The sequence below is a fragment of the Stegostoma tigrinum genome, chromosome 12, assembly GCF_030684315.1.
Source record: "Stegostoma tigrinum isolate sSteTig4 chromosome 12, sSteTig4.hap1, whole genome shotgun sequence".
NCBI classification, from domain to species: Eukaryota; Metazoa; Chordata; class Chondrichthyes; order Orectolobiformes; family Stegostomatidae; genus Stegostoma; species Stegostoma tigrinum.
In genome coordinates, this window is record NC_081365.1 from 25,103,465 (window position 1) to 25,121,015 (window position 17,551).

The window sequence follows — 17,551 nt, forward strand, 5'->3', positions numbered from 1 at the left end:
AATCAATCTGCCCTCAAGTACTATAATGCAAATGTGACTGCACTGTGGCTATGACGAGAGGCTGGTGCTTATCTCAGTGGTTTTCATATTGGGAGCCATAGCGTTTGGCAGTAGACAGAAAAGTACGTTGGAACACAATGACTCTCAGGAAAAAGGCTGTTGCAGTCAAATGGTTGTGTGGCCATCTCAGTAGCCTGGAGTTCAACTGCTACTACAATATGTTATAAGATTGAATGCAATAAATGTATCATTTTGCGAATCATCATCTTAAATCTGTAACAGCTCCATTAATGTCCTTTTCCAGAGGGAACTTGGCAGCCCATTTATAGCCATTTATAGCCAGTCTATCAAATGGCTACCACGCTATCTGCCACAGCTCCATTCTCACAGTAAGTGATATCGTGATTTGGGTGACAATGGGTGTCGCCTCCTTTCCATCCTTCACCAAGAAAACCTGTTAAAAGGGTTATTTATCCATAGTTTTCGAAGAGCCAGGTGGTGGGATCTGTGTGGGAACATGGGGGTCAAGATCCAGTAAGAGTGAGACTTAAAATGCGTTTCCTCTGTGTCATCTTGGAATCCAATGCCTTCTTTACCCTTTTGAAAATACAAAATTGTCAAGATTGGATAGCACAGAAATAAAGGTTACCACCTTTAGCCGTTTAAGCTTATTAGACCACAAATGGGGCACGCTCTCAGCCAATAGTGAGTCTGTCCTGGGGAAGTTTTGTCACCCTCCCAGTGAACTGTGAACTGGAAAAGAAAAATCATCCAGCTTTGTCATGGAGTCTTGGATTCAGTTCCAGGGCTTTCCTGACAGAGTGTCTGCTCCATGATTGCCGTTACAGCCTCAGAAATCTCATCGTGGTCCGCACTTTTGGAATCCCTTGCATTAAGGAGTTCTTTAAGGGTCCTGTCAGCTCACTATTGGAATTTTAATATCTCCTTTTGATGAACCCGACAAATGAGGTGCATGAGGGCACGCAGCTGGCAGTCTTGTGGAAGGGCAGACAGGAGCTTTCTTTGCATTGACTTCTAACTGATGTTTCCAGCACTGCTCCATAATCTCATCTGCATGTCTCCCCTTGTATTGCCTGAACTTCAGTAAAGTGATGGCAGCATCAAACAAGATTAGATCTGTCTTTGTCATTCAGCCGCCAATTAGCTCTTGGCCAATCAGGCTATTTGCATTTAAACGCAGTGTCACAAAAGTTAAAAGAAGTTTGACAGAGGTAATGGGAACTGCGGATGTTGGAGAATCCAGGTTAACAAAGTGTGGGGCTGGGTGAACACAGCAGGCCAAGCAGCATCTTAGGAGCTCAAAAGCTGATGTTTCGGGCCTAGACCCTTCATCAGAAAAGATGTTTAACAGAGGATTGTGATTTGGAATTCATCTGGCTCCTGAGATGCTGCTTGGCCTGCTGTGTTCATCCAGCCTCACATTTTATTATCTTGGAATTCATCTGGCCTCAGGGTTCTGACCCTGCATTGAAAACCTGCCTCTCAATCTTTCTCTCCCATCGTGAAACAACAAACTTCCCAAAATTTGTTTGGACATATAACAGGTGTTAACGTTGAAATAATGCTGTGTCATGATACATTACCTGCAGAATTTTACCACAATTCTTTTTCACACATTTTAAATATTACAGTGAGCTCATTTATTCAGTTTATATGCTGACATTTTTACTTTTCTTGCTGCCTTAACCAACAAATATATTTAATTAATTCAGTGGGGAAAAACTACACATCAGTATCATGTCCTTAGTTTGATCTGATTTATTTAAAATAATTAAACATGGGTCATGCACTGAGAATAAAAATTCAGTTTATTAAATACCAGCTTAATGTGCATCAAAATCAAAACAATTTAATTTAATTTATATATAAATAGCAAGGCTTTAATTCAATGTAAGCACTTTAGAAAATCCAAAATTATCAGAATTCATTCAAGACTGCATAGAAGTAATTTCTGTTCCATAGGGAATTTTTGATCTCAATTTTGTAAAGTGGAAGTAAAAATTTCAAAGGAAGGAATAACTTTGTGTCAAAACTGTCCAGGTTTTATTGAGCATAAACATCTTCACAATTGAGTAAAATGTGGAAGATTAGTAAACCAAAATGCACATTAAAACAGAGGGTAGCACTTTCATTTCAAAAAGCCTAACGGTAAACAGTGTTAGAAAACCAACAGAACTCTCAGAACATTTAATGATCATTTTCCTTGAAATTAGGAGTTGACATTTTATATGCTGACGGTTAAGCTTTTTACACCAAATTCCCCTGTCAGCACTTTAAGAGAATCACTAAACTGTCAAGAACGGAAGGGTTAGTGACTTCATTAAAATAGCTGACAAAAACAAAAATGAGTTCCAAATGTTGAGTATCTCCATGTAGCCCAGTTTTAAGACACTCATATCTTGGAATAATTTGATTCCAATAACTTGGCAAATATATTACTAGGAAGAACAGCTTCAGACAAGACGTCCAGGACCAGAATTACACCTGAAAAGTGGATGCTGAAAACATAAAAACAGAAAATGCTAGAAAAAAAAACTCAGCCGATTAGTGCTTTTTATCAGAACTGGGAGAAAGGTCATATCCTCGAAATGTTAACTCTGTTTTTCTCTCTCGACATAGACGCTTTTTTACCATCTGTATTTTTTTTCCAGCACTTGCTGTTTTTACAGCACAATCACCCCAATGCTCCAACAATTGCATTTTAAATTATGTTTAATAACCATATGCACAAACTAAAAAAGATAATTCTGTAAAAATTAGTATTGTAAATCTGATCAGCTTAGGTAAAACTGGAGATTCAAAAAGTGATGATCATAGTCTATTAATTTTTATTGTGTTAATATTGAGTTCCACATTTCTAGATGCGAATACCAATACTGGCTCCTTCTGAAATATAGTTTGAAGGTATAGTTTGGGGATTTAACAGTTACTTTTCCTGGGTAACTATCAACTTAAAGGAAGGTGACCACTCTGAATTCTTGGAGACTGAACAGCATGGGCAGCACGGTGACTCAGTGGTTAACACTACAGTCTCACAGCGCCAGGGACTTGGGTTTGATTCCAGCCTCAGGTAACTGTCTGTGTGGAGTTTGCACATTCTCCCCGGGTTTGCGTGGATTTCCTCCGGGTGCTCTGGTTTCCTCCCACAGTCCAAAGATGTGCAGGCTAGATGGATTGCCCATGCTAAATTGCCCGTAGTGTTCAGGGGTGTGTGGGTTATAGGGGGATGGGTCTGGGTGGGATGCTGCATGGGGCGATGTGGACTTGTTGGGCCTAAGGGCCTGTTTCCACACTGTAGGGAATCTAATCTAATGAACACTATTTCAGAATTTTCAAGATTCAGGGGATCTTCCCATGTCTTCAATTGTCTGGGTAGTTCCCAGAGTGTCTGCTGTGTCTAGGATTTTGCAGGTTATCAATGTGTAACTCCAGTCTACTGATTCTCTGGCTATTGGAACATCCAGGCCACTTCCTTTTTAATGATGTGCAATGAATTGGTATCACAGAAGTTTGCAAACATTTGATTCTCTTGCATTAAAGGGCAGGTAGAAGAGATCAGCACAGATTTGCAATTCCTGCAATTAAAACTGATTTGAGTTTGAATGTGAGAGATAATGGGAGCTGCAGATGCTGGAGAATCCGAGATAACAAAGTGTGAAGCTGGATGAACACAGGAGGCCAAGCAGCATCTCAGGAGCACAAAAGCTCCTAAGATGCTGCTTGGCCTGCTGTGTTCATCCAGCTCCATACTTTGATATCTTGAATTTAAATGTGTTGTTTCTTAGCTACCACTGACCGCTGCATAAAGTATTCCCATTTCTGACTTTATTTTGCAACATAGTTGTTAGCTCAAATTCTGTCCTGTCCATGCGCCTATTGAATCGGCTAGTCATCTCGAAAATGAGCAAAATCTGGTCTCCGTTAACCGTAAGATCTTGAACTAAAGGGTTAAAATTAGCAATGTAGGGTCAGCAGTTTTATTATCAATGCATGGCTTGCCTGTTTAATTGACTTGCTTGGTGGACACAGTATGTGAACATAAAGCTAGCCTGTGATTGTATGAGGTAGTGTTAATTTCAACATGGGGGAACCTTAACCCAACTGATGTGGTCAGATCAGCTGGTTGTTCTACATATCTCCTGAATTTACTTAACATTAACATCTTAGGAGATTGTGAATGGGGGTGTTAATATGGTCATGTCAGTTTTTCTGCTAGGTGTGTTAGCTTTAAACTAATCCTCCATCATGTGTAGCCTTCGAACCAACACGAGCCTATTAAATTCTAGCTCCATTTAAATAGAAACTGCACAAAGCTCAATGCTGTGACTATTACTAACAAAACTACTGAAGATAAGAATATGATACCGGAACCGGGCAGCTTGACAGCAGGGAAGATCCAGGAGTGTGACGGATCCACCAGAATGTGGATCCAGTGTTTTAGTTATTTCCCTGGCGTTTGTCCTTGCCAAAGCTTCTTGTGAATAATGAAGAATGTGTACATCGTGATTGTAGATGATTGAGGCTCCATTGTTTGTTTTAAATAACATCAACAAGTTTATCAAACAAATTGCACAACAAAGTTCTTGTCACGTTTGATCCCAAGTATTTTGACATGACTTTCCATAGTTAGCAAACGTTCCTACATAAGTTGAATAAACGACCATTGGAGTGTTGCTATTTAAATTCTCGTTGCTCTTCACACCTGCAATCATAATAATAAAGAGAAAATTAGCAACATTCATGTCATTACTTGTATTCACAGTCTTCATCCCCCAGGTCACAATCTGGAAATAAATTATTTTTCAGTTGGCTCTTCTTGAATAATTGTATTTAGCAAATTAGGAAATTTAGGAATATAACTGAGTCCTCTTCCCTTCAACTGATCTTAACCATATATTTTCACTCAAATTGTCAATCTCATCTCCCTCCAGAAATATAATAGTTGTTTCTTGTCTCTGGTACTCTTTGATACTACTGTTTTCGATGATAAATTATTGCACATCTCCACTCGCATTTCTCAATCCTGGATGAATTTCCCACATGAGTGAATTGCACCTACAGCAATGGCTGAAACGTACGATAGTGGTTCAGCTGACAGCATATTTATCCAGTTACCCTTCCCAGTATGACCCCTGCTGTTGTACCAAAACAACGGTTTATAGTCACAGTTTATATTCCATGTGGTCGAGAGAACAGTAAATTTTCTTCTTCATCCATCTTGTATTGACATGTTTGATCATATTACTCTCTTCAAAACTCCCACCCAAATGCTGTCACTTGATTCCATTTTGACATATTTATTAATATCCACTGTAAAACTGGCAATGGTTTCACTTCCTGCTCCTGCATTTTTACATTTGTTGCCTGCTGGGGGTCTGCTCTTGGCCACCACTTATTTTTTATTCGACATTTTGCCCTTCAGTAACATAATCTGAAAGCATAGCCTTCATTTTCACATGTACGTCTATGATACCCAGCTCTACCTTGAGAGAAGTGGTGATGAGATAGAGCTGGGAGTTGTCAGCCTAGTACACTGATGCAATGTTGCTAACTCATGAGACTTTTGTTCACTTGCAAACAGCTGTCCTCTGGAAACAAAAGGAATATGTTTAAGTCTTGTACCATTCTTGGATTGTCGAATAGATGATTTCCTCCTCCAGTGGTCCCCAACATCACAGATACCTCTCTTTAGCCAATTTGATTCACTCCCCATGATATCATGATACGGTTGGAGGCACTGGATCCGGCAAAGGCTATGGGCCCAGGCAACATTCTGGCAATTGTACTGAGGACCTGTGTTCCAGAACTTGCCGCTCCCTTCACCAAGCTGTTCCAGTGCAGTTGCCAGTACAGGTATCTACCTGACAATGTGGAAAATTGCCCACGTATGTCCGTATATAAAAAGCAGGACAAATCTAACCTGACCAATTATTGTCCCCTCAGTCCACTCTCAATCACAAGTAGAGTGATGGAAGGTGTCAACAACACCATTATCAAGCAGCACCTGATCAGCAATGACCTGCTGAATGACGCCCAGTTTAGGTTCTGCCAGGGTCACTCAGCTCCTGACCGCAGCTTTGGTTCAAACATGGACAAAAGAGCTGAATTCCAGAGGTGAGGTGACAGTGACAGCCCTTGACATTAAGGCCACAGTTGACCGAGTGTGGCATCAAGGAGCCCGAGCAAAACTGGAATCAATGGAAATTGGGGGCAAACTGTCTGGTGGTTGGGGCCGTATCTGACAAGTAGCAAGATGTTCCTCATTCCTGGAGGTCAGTCATCTCAGCTCCAGGCCATCTCTGCAGGAGTTCCTCCAGGTAGTGTCCTCGGCACTAGCATCTTTAGTTGCTTTGTTAATGACCATCCTTCCATCTTATGGTCAGAAATGAGTAGTTTCACTGATGATTGCACGATGTTCAGCAACGTTCACAACTCTTCAGATGCTGAAGCAGTCCATGTCCAAATGCAGCAAGTTCTGGACAATATTCAGGTTTGGGCTGAAAAGTGCCAAGTGACAGTTCCACCACACAAATGTCAGGCAATGATCATCTCCAACAAAGAATCTAACCATCCAGCCTTAACATTTTTTGATTTTGCCAACATCCTAGGGATTACCATTGACCAGAAATTCAATTTGCTGCATAAGCACACTGGCTACAAGAGCAGGTTGGAAGCTAGGAAATCAGTAGCAATTAATTCACCTCCTGACTCCCCAGAGCCTGTCAATCATTTACAAGGCACAAGTCAGAGGTGTGATGGAATACTCCCTGCTTATGTGGATGGGTGCAACTCCAACTACACTCAAGAATCTTGATGTCATCTGGGCCAAAGCAGGCCGTTTGACTGGTACCACATCCATAAGCACCCACCCCCTCCACCACCAATGCTCAATAGCAGCAGTGTGTACTATCTACAGGGTGCACTGCAGAAATTCATCAATGATCCTCAGACAGCACCTTCCAAACCCACCACCACGTCCATCTAGAAGGACAAGGACAACAGATACATGAGAACACCACCACCAAGTTCACCTCCAAGCCACTCACTATCCTGACTTGATGTGAAAGTGCCGGTGTTGGACAGGAGTGGACAAAGTCAGAAGTCACAAGACACCAGGTTATAGTGCAACAGGTTTATTTGAAATCACACAAGCCTTTGTGGTGCTGCTCCTTCGTCAGGTGCAGTCTACTTCACCTGACAAAGGAGCTGTGCTCCAAAAGCTTGTTATTTCAAATAGACCTGTTGGAATATAACCTGGTGTGGTGGGTCTTCTGACTTTATCCTGATTTGAAGATTATATCATTATTCTTTCATGGTTGCTGTGTCAAAATCCTGGAATTTCCTCCCTCAGGGCATTGTGGATCAATCTTTAACATGTAAACTAGAGGTTCAAGAAGACAACTCACCACCACCTTCTCAAGGACAACTAGGGATGGGCAATAAATGCTGGCCCAGCCAACAACACTGAAAAACAAACCCAGGAGCTTACTGTTCTTTGATAATAAAATGTGAGGCTGGATGAACACAGCAGGCCAAGCAGCATTTCAGGAGCACAGAAGCTGACGTTTCGGGCCTAGACCCTTCTGAGGGATCTAGGCCCAAAACGTCATCTTTTGTGGTCCTGAGATGCTGCTTGGTCTGGTGTGTTCATCCAGCCTCACATTTTATTATCTTGGATTCTCCAGCATCTGCAGTTCCCATTATCTCTGATACAGCTTACTGTTCTTTGTTACTTTCTCCATGACAATGCCTTGGGCAATCAAAATTGACATGCCAAACAAACAATCAGCACTCTTTCCACTGCAGTATAAATTGTGAAATTAGAAACCTAACATTCTTGCATTTGTCCTGATCAGTGTCGGCAGAAAAAAAAATTGACAACTCATTCCTCTTTTTTGAAAAATTAAAATTCTGCACTACCAAGAGACTGACTTTTAAAATAAAACGTCCTACTGACAATGTGACTAAATAAATTTCATCAAAAGAAAACTGGTATATGAAAGTGTGTCGTCAGGCAGACAAAAATCTCACTTACCAGCTTCCATACTTTCTTGTTTCCTTCTCTTTACGAAATATATAACTACCACGCAGATTACACAAATTCCAAGCACAGAGACACCAATCACAATGCCTAAAGTGGGAAGGAGAGAACAAAGTACAAATTCAACATGAAGAAAACTGGTAAAGAACATAAAACTGCTCAGTCATTTAGGGTCATGGTTTATTACTCAAATGGAAACTCCAGCAACACTTTTCCAGCAATCAAGACTAACTTCCCATTTGTTTCAAGTTTCAGGAGCTCCTGAGAAAACATCCAAGGAACCAAGTGGGACAGTTATTAATAGTGTTACAGCAGCAGCAGCACAGAAATAATGAGCAACAATGTTTGACTAAATTCTTCAACACTTTCAAAGAGAGCAAAGACCTTTCTTCTGTCAAAAAAACGTACATGACCGTTAAAAAGTACATTTGTTGCAGCAACAACATGCTAAAACAAACGCAAAAATATTAATTCATTTCATTCTGTAATACCCAACGGTGCACATGAATACAATCTTGAACTCCAACCACACTGTTTAAATTTGGTTCACATGAATCTGTTTTGCTCTTAGCAAAATACAGAACCAAAGGCCATTCAACTGTTTTGTAACCAAAGTATTGATGTTTGGATTATCTTCTGCAATATTAGAAGACTGCTGTCACATTCACTGAGAATAGCAATTTTAATTGTGCCGTTTGTCAATCTAAAACATGTTTTGGCTCTTCATTAAGAAGTTTAGGATGTACATAATGATTTGATTTAAAACATTTATTGACTTGTGCTCATTCAAAACTGAGGTCAGGAAGCATTTCTCCAAATGTACAATGGCTTTCCTGAGTAGGATAGTGCATCTAAATTTCAAGGAAGTGGTGCTGGTCAAAGCGTAGGTCTTAGTGGAGGCTGTAGATGGACTGACTGCATGGCCTGACTCCTCTCTATGCAGCTTTGTGATTTTCAGTTATTCTACAGGATACAAAGTTCAGAATCAAACTACGATAATTGAGCATTTGCATACGTCAGGATGCACAAGGCGTGAATAATTGCATTTCCTCTCAGTCTCACCTTGTGGAGAAAACAACCAAAGATATAGGAAGTCTATTCCATGCTCCATCAATGCCCAACCCTCAGATATATTACACAATGAAATAATTTTGACTTTGTGTGACACTACATTAATGATAAGAAGCCTGCAGTTTATTCTACTTCTCTCCCAATGATTATTTTCAAATCTACATATATTTTGGAAAGGTGCAAAATGGACTAAGGACATGCTATTGCCAATTTCAAACTGTACATTATCAGAATTACTCTACAAAAAAAAGCTCAAAGAACTGCAGATGCTGAAAATCAGAAATAAGAATCAAAATTCATGGAAAACCTCGGTGGGTCCAGCAGCATCTGTGGAGAGAAATCAGAGTTAACATTTCGATCCAATGTCCCTTCTTTGGCTGTCATTATGCCCTGAGTAAGTACAATCTCTGTATCTGTGCACAAATTTTACTACTGATTTTACCGGACAGAAGCTGCAGGGAAACGTTTGTAATTCCGATCCAACTCATATGAATAAAGTGGTCACTTTTTATCTGCTGCTGTTTTTGTTAGACTGTTAGATAAACCTGAATTTTGCCCATGTAAATTTTGGACTTGGGAGAATTCTATTAGACAAAGAATCTAACGGATAGAGTTTTTAAACAAAAGCAGAAATTACCGAAGAAGATGTAGCAGCATCTGTAGAGAGAAAGCAGAGTTAATGTTTTGGGCTCGGTGACCCTTCTGCTTTCTCTCCACAAATGTTGCCAGACCTGCTGAATTTCTCTAGCAAATTCTGCTTTTGTTTCAGACTTCCAGCATCTGTAGTTTTTTTTTGTTTAGATTGAATTCCTCATAGTATCAATTCAGCAAGAGTCTTCAAACAATTTTTTGCTCAATTCTTAGGAAGCAAATTACTAAGTAGAGCCACTTATGTTGAATGATTGAACTTCTGCTGAATTCTTATTGCAGTCATTCAGCTATTTCCTTCAAACTTTCCTTCTGCAGCAAATTACTAATGAGTTTACTTAATTTAAACCCCTTTTTCTCCCTGATGTATTGATAATCACAAAAAAGTTCATATGAAAAGAAAGTGGAAATTCAGATTTCTGAGGAAGTTCTTTCATTAAGTATAATTGTTTAAAAAGTGTTTTTATTCATTTGATATAAACAGTTGTGATCCTACCAAAGAATGGATGATTATGGATTTAGGTGGTGACGGATTAACAACACTGCCAGTTGTAACAATGTTGCAAGAGCATTATTGAAGAACTCCTCTGTTTCCTGCCACTTCTAGTAAAATTGCAATCTCACAGTGGTCCAATTTTATTTGCAATTCCAAACATTCAAGATTTCCACAATGCTGATTTCTCTGCATTTGGCCAACTCCAGTAATTGTTGCTTCCTGGAGAGATGCAGGAGCAGCTTCGTGCTCTTTTACCTAATCTTTTCAAAATTTGCTCGGTATAATTGCTTATTGATAATTCTTTCTTGCCAGTAAAATGCATTCTCGTGTCCGTGGTCCTGCACTGTTTCTGTTTTGCGAAACAAAATCTTTAAAAGGAACTTATTATTCATTATTGGTTATAGGAATACCCAGCTGAATGCAAATAAGCTTTCCCTGAATATGAAAATAATGGAAAACAATTACTAAACTATTAGTGATTATTCATGGCTATATTGTCCAGGTAAGCATTAAGCCATATGTAATTTTAAAAAGTTGGACTTATAGCTTACTTTTATCTCTTGCCATTGTTGCAAAATTCCTTTGCAACACTTTATCAGAATTGTTTCAGTAAAAAAAATTGTCATGCTGTTCTAAGATTTACAAAATAAACAAGACTAGAAAGCAGCTTAAATTCATCTTTACATTAGATGAAATCTATGGTCAAAATTTGTGGTTAGAAATTATTAGGGTCTGAAAACTGTTTTCTCAGTTAGACCTTACTTGATATTTTCTACCGCTTTTAACACAACTGACAGGATTAAGTGGTTTATTATAATGACAATGATGCAGAATTTAACATTCATATTCAACCCTAAATTTTATGTATACAAAATGTATTGTATGCCTCTACACTTTTAAAGATACATAGGTACCTATAACCCTACACTTATAAACTTGGGGATTCAAGGAGGGAAAAGAAAACATGCCAAATCTTAGTTTAGTTTTGAACTGTCACAGTGGCACCCATTATCTGATTAACTAAATTGGAGGCAAAATACTGCAGATGTTGGAAACCTGAGACAAACACAGACTGCTGGAAAAATTCAGCAGGTCTCACAGCATCTGTGGTGTAAGAAATCACATGAAAGTTCTGAGTCTGGTATGAATCTTCTTCAGAAAATGAAAAAAAAAGTCAGACCGGACTCAGAATATTAACTCTGTTTCTTTGTTCATTGATGCTGCCAGACCTGCTGAGTTTCTCCAGCAAACTCTGTCTTTGCACCCGATATGATATTCGAAGCATTTTTAACTCTAAATAAAACTAAAATTCCTCCTGATCTAAATCCATTGTAAGTTTACGGTTACAGCCTCTTGAGTTATTATTCTGTTTTATGTCCAAGTTCAGGAGTTACTAAAGCGAAGCCATCCAATTTATTGTGCAAGCCAGTGAAATAAGTTCTTATCTATCAGAGATAATGGGAACTGCAGATGCTGGAGAATCTGAGATAACAAAGTGTGGGACTGGATGAGCACAGTAGGCCAAGCAGCATCTTAGGAGCTTTTGTGCTCCTAAGCTGCTGCCCGGCCTGCAAGTCCTTATCTATTGCCTATTTGGAGTATAGAATTTAGGCTATTTCTTAAACCCATGTCTCATAGCTCATTCCTTTTCTATTTATGTTGCTCCTTTTTGCATCTCTCAGGGCTTGCAAAACATGTTGTAACCTGGTGACTTGTACCAATGTTCAACTTTTGTAAAAATAACATTATAATTTTAAGTCAATCGGAATTATCAGTGAAACAATGTCAGTTAAGAAAAAAAAGTCAGCAAACAATAACCAAAAAACACATGCTAAATATAAATCTGCAATGTAACAGATGCAAAATCTTAATCAGAACCTTTCAGTTCATTTTGAATTTACAGGGTGGAAATCTTAAAGTGGCTTTTGTCTTTGCTTTAGATAATACTGGAAATAGTGACAGAAAAAGAGATAAGAAGGTGTGGAGCTACATGAACACAGCAGGCCAAGCAGCAGAGGAGCAGGAAGGCTGATGTTTTGGGCCTAGATCCTTCTTCAGAAATGGGTCTGAAACGTCAGCTTTACTGCTCTTCTGATGCTGCCTGGCCTGCTGTGTTCATCCAGCTCTACACCTTGTTATCTCAGATTCTCCAGCATTGGCAGTTCCTAGTATCACTGAAAAATATCAGTTGCTTCAGGAATCCAGTGCATGATAAACATGTCATGATAATATATGCAGTATGTTTTTTGTACATAAACATGAATGCGCCTGAATTATTTCTGCACAATTTTCCACCCACTAAAAAATGTTTACAAATTAAAGTTAACTTACTAACTGAAAATGATTGTGTGAACAAGTTTTTTTTAAGGGATTACGTTTAATGTCTGCCACCTGTAATTTATTGAACATAATTTAAATTTTACAGGTAAATGAAGGTGACAAACAGGTCAGCCATGAACTAACCGAATAATGCATGAGGCTACAGGGGTTGACAGCTGACTCCTATTCCTATATTCCTAACTGCAAGTATTTACAACTGGCCTTCTCTTTGGTGATGTTAAGCATTTTTAAGATAAAATGAGATAAATTAGCAATCCAGTAATTGTTATGGGATAGTCAGCAATAATTATCTCCAGTTAGACGGACCCTTTATATTGCCCAAGATGCAATTATCAGAATGTACAAGATTAACGTTACAGTAATGACACATAAAAATGTAAACCCTTCCCCTCCAACTTTTAAGTGATTACTTATAAACATACAAATAAGGGTAAAGTCTACCAGACCAAAGGGCTCCTCTCTCGTCAGAGAAAGATGACTTGTGGTAGCTTGATCTGAGGATCACTACACCTCAAGTGAGGGGAGAGGTTGGAAAGGAGAGTCCTTCACATGGTAACCTCAGTCTGTGTAGGAACTGAGCCCATGCTGTTGGCACCTTCTGCATTGTAAACCAGCCATCCAGCAAACTGAACAGAAATAGTTACTGGTTTGATCCTGGGTTTTAGCGGAATAGATCATTAATCAAACACTGCTGTTATTTTGCACATTTTGTGATAGCCTTCAAACTCTTAACCTATCTTTGTCTTTGAAATTCTGATCAAACTGTGCACCAAATCGGCATATTTCTGGTTTCATTTGTAATTATTTAATGCAGCATTTATCTTTTTGTTGTTTTCTACACCATTTCCGCATCCTGGTAATTGATCTAATGCTGTTGAGCTCAGTGTTTAAGGCAACCATGCATTGATGTGCTAAAGTGAGGAAATAGTCTCAAAGCCCTAATAACATGCAACTGTTTGGAATAAGAAAGCAGTTTTGGCCAAGAAAATGTATATTTAAAAGTGAAAGCAAATGTTGACATTCTAGCAGAATATCATTCAAAATTTCACAGAATACAGCATGGAAGGAGACTATTCAGCCCATTGTACCATGACTGGCTCTTCTAGGTAGCCAATTAATCCCTCAATCCCCTCTTCTCCTGTTATACATCACCCACCCACAATGCTTTGTTCTTTAATTATATAGCCAATTCTCTTTTGAAATTCAGTACTTAATCTGCTTCCAATATCCTTTCAGCCAATACATTCCAGACCCCAGCAACTCAGTGTAAAAATGAATCAATTCTCCTAGTCTTGTCTCTCTCTGGTTTCTTTACCAATTGTCACAAAATGGTGGCATTTGGTTACCAAGTTTGCTGGCAGTTGGACCAGTTTCTCCTTATCTAATCCATTAAAACCACCCATAATTGTGAACACCTCTAACAAGTCTTCCCTTGAGCTTCTCTTTCAAGGGGAGCAATCCCAGTGTCTCCACATAAACCAGCGAGCAAGCTCATCAGCAATTTTGACTATTAAGAGATAAGTGGGCAAACAGGAGGCTGAAACAACACAGTAAACCAGGCAGCTGCTTCAGGACCGGGGTAATACCTGAAAGGTTGACTGCTCCTTTCCTCCAGATGCTGCCTAGCTTGCTATGTTCTTCCAGACTCCTGTTTATCTACCTTGGATTCCAGCATCTGCAGGCTTTTTTTTGTCTCTAGCCAAGAAACAAATGGACTTGAGAAAGGTTCAGGTTCTCCATTTCTCCATTTTCATATCTAACCTATGTATCAGTCACTGCGATCAGCGAATACAGCTGCTTTGTTCACGTGCTCCTCTCTGGAGAAACCAAGCTTTTGTCTCTTGTCTCAGTAGCAGGATAGATAGCAAAAACCTCATATTAACTCAGCATAAGCTAAAACAAAAATTATCTACCAAGCAGAGATCCTAAATAACAAAGAAGGAACAAGAGTAGGCTTCTCAGCCCTTCAAGCCTGCTCTGCCACCCCTGCCCATCCTTGATAATCTTTTATCCTGCTGGTAATTGAGAATCAGTCAATCTCTGCCTTAAAAGCATTTAAAAATTCTACATCCACTGCATTTTGTGGAAGAGAATTCCAAAGACTCACAATCACCAAATCAAATTTTGTTTCCTCATTTCTCACATAATGGGTGACCCCTTATGTTTAAACAATGGACCCTAGATTCTCCCTCATTGAATTCAGTATTGGGGAAAGATGGACATTGTAAAAGGTAATATATAAAACTTTAAGATCCTCATTATAACCATCTGAAAACCAACATAAAGTAATTAACCTGCCACAAGTCAAGAGAGAAAACTAAAACAGCCGAGCAGTTAAATATATTTAAGAAATCACTGCGGCTTAGAAGTTGTTATTATGTGCTCCATTTAGATGTAGGCTTCAGTGTTCTCCAATCCTACACTATTTTTCATCATCAGTACACAATCCTTGGAAATTCTCTATGATGAAATTGATAGCGTATAGGACTATCATCACTTGAAATGTTACATTTCCTCTTGTTTATTTCTTCTAAACTAGCAGAGACCTTTAACCTGCATCATTGCCCCTTTGAAGATCTCAACTTTTCTAGTATCATTAATAAGATAAAACACATTTTGAATTTGTTCTGCAATTGCTTGGAGTAATCTGAGGGCCATAACTGTAAAGGCATTGAAATTAGAGGCCCTGTACACATTAAGGAAAGGCTTCAGTGATGTAAATAGCCTTAATTTATCTTCAACATCTTATAGTGTTATCTCAGGTAGACTTTGTGTTGTCCTAAAGAGAACTCTATTTATAGTTTGCCCTGGATACTGCATAGAAATATACCCACTATATGTTAAAATTCTCTTTCATGAACAGTGGGATTATATTGATAACTTTCAAATCCACTCATCTGACAAAAGAGCAATCTTGTCACAGATATTGTATTGCATCAATTTATTATGCAGATTTTCTTTCTGCAATTCATCTTCTCACTCTGCTAGAATGTTCATTTCAACTGTTATGAGAATTCATACAACTGACCTTGTAATTTGTGTCTGGTTCTCCGTTAAAGTGGGTGTCCAGTTTATCTCACTGCTAGCATAACAGTGTCAAGGAAACAATGAAGCATATCTTACAATTGCTTTAATTTTAAAATTGTGTCTCTTTCTTCAACAGAGGAAGTAGCGTATATGCAGTGAAGCTATCTGATCCTATTTATCATTCAAAACATTCTAACTACAACATTAAACTTTTTAAATTGGAAGACAAGTCAAGTTTGTACAGTCTGTTCTCATTGCACAAAGCTTTAATCCTTTATATCATTCTAGTTAACTAGGCACAAAATCATTCAGAGTATGGCCCTAATCAGTCAAATTAGATAATCAATGGTACAAACTTACCATGGATATTCCAGGTTGTGTTGTCAATACTTCCCGAAGTATTTGCTCTATTTTTAATCTCATGCAGTTCCTTTTGTTCTGCTTCTAAAATAGGAAACAGAATTCTGTAATGAGGAATAATCAAGAGAAACAAAAGGCTTCCATTTTGATTTATTTTCAAACACTTCGACAACTTACCAAAGACTGACAATATTTTCCTTATTGTCACCTCTTTGCCTGCAGTATTTACCAGTATCATCGTATAACATCCTGTATCATTTGGTTGAACATTTGACAATAAAAATGAGCCATTACTAAAAAGTTTTGCTCGATTGCTGTAACTTTGAAAGACGTCAGTGAAGTTTTGTTCTGGAAAGGTAGACATTGCGATATTGATTTGATTTCCCTCGCAATTGTACTTCCACTGTATAGATTGTACCATAGTGATTGCTAAGTTTGTAGAAAATAATACATTTTCTCCAATAGTGGCATTGAGGAATTCAGTTTGTTGTGACAGAGCCAATATCTGATCTGTAAAAAGAAAGAAAAATACAACGGTACTAACTATTTCAATTCAGAAATGATCTATATTACATTAAATAATCATTGGTTAAAAAGTTAAGATGCTTGTTAAGTCACAATAGATAATAGCAACAATAAATGAAGTGATACAATCCAACTGTGATATGCTATGTCTCAATCAGCAGCAAGTACAACAGATTATTTATATCATACAGTGGGTTGAAACTTGGTAAAAAAGACATCTGATAGTGCAATGCCAGTCATTGAAAGTCACGAAAACAGTTGGTACTGAATAGGCCTTCTCTTTGAAAGGGCTAACTAATTCATCTCTCTCCTCTGCGTTTTTCCCCATAGCCTTGAATGTTTCATTTTCAGGTATATATTCAACATTATTTTAAAAACAAATTTACCATTGAATCTGCTTTCCTTACAGACCCTTTCAGGCAATGGAATTCTAGATCCTTACAACTTGTTGTGTAAAATAATTTCTCCCTATCTCCTCGCCGTACTTTTTGCCACTTACCTCAAGTCAGTATTTTCTGATCACTGATACCCTTTCCAGAAGAAACAATTATTTTTATTCACTTTATCAAAACCATTCATAGTTTTGAATAATTCTATTAAATTTCCTCATTGCTGTGTGGAAAATATATTCACTTTTTGAGAAACAAAATGGTTACTTACTTGTGAATAACATGATGTATATCTCGAACATTACCACTTTAAATGTACAAATCATACTGACGTGAAACAATGCTGCTCCGAAACAGAATAGCTGTTGATTTAAGCAGGGTTGACGTGTGCTCATGTGGTTAGACAAACTTTAAGTCAATGAAAGCTGTTGCGCCCACACATTAACATATTGAAATGAATTTCTTGCCATTCGCACTCTCCTACAAGCATAAGTAATCATTATGTATTTTACAATAAGCACATGTTCTGAAATTAAACAGTTAATCTTGTTTATGTAGTTTTTGATTTGGACTAGAACCTGCATTATCATGCCTTTTCGGGCGAAGCCAGTGCCTTGGCGATTAATGCCGGAA

At 38.4% G+C, this 17,551-nt stretch overlaps 1 protein-coding gene across 1 annotated transcript; it reads right to left on the bottom strand.

Moving 5' to 3' along the window:
* Nucleotides 1-3,785: 3,785 nt before the first annotated feature.
* On the bottom strand, nt 3,786-17,289 carry LOC125457334 (uncharacterized). Its single transcript, XM_048541452.2, has 5 exons — nt 17,190-17,289; nt 16,182-16,514; nt 16,005-16,088; nt 8,057-8,152; nt 3,786-4,723 (listed from the first exon to the last, which is right to left on the bottom strand). The coding sequence occupies exons 1-5, from the start codon at nt 17,242-17,244 to the stop codon at nt 4,608-4,610; spliced, it is 684 nt and encodes a 227-aa protein (XP_048397409.1). The 5' UTR covers nt 17,245-17,289; the 3' UTR covers nt 3,786-4,607.
* Between the last annotated feature and the right edge of the window lie 262 nt (nt 17,290-17,551).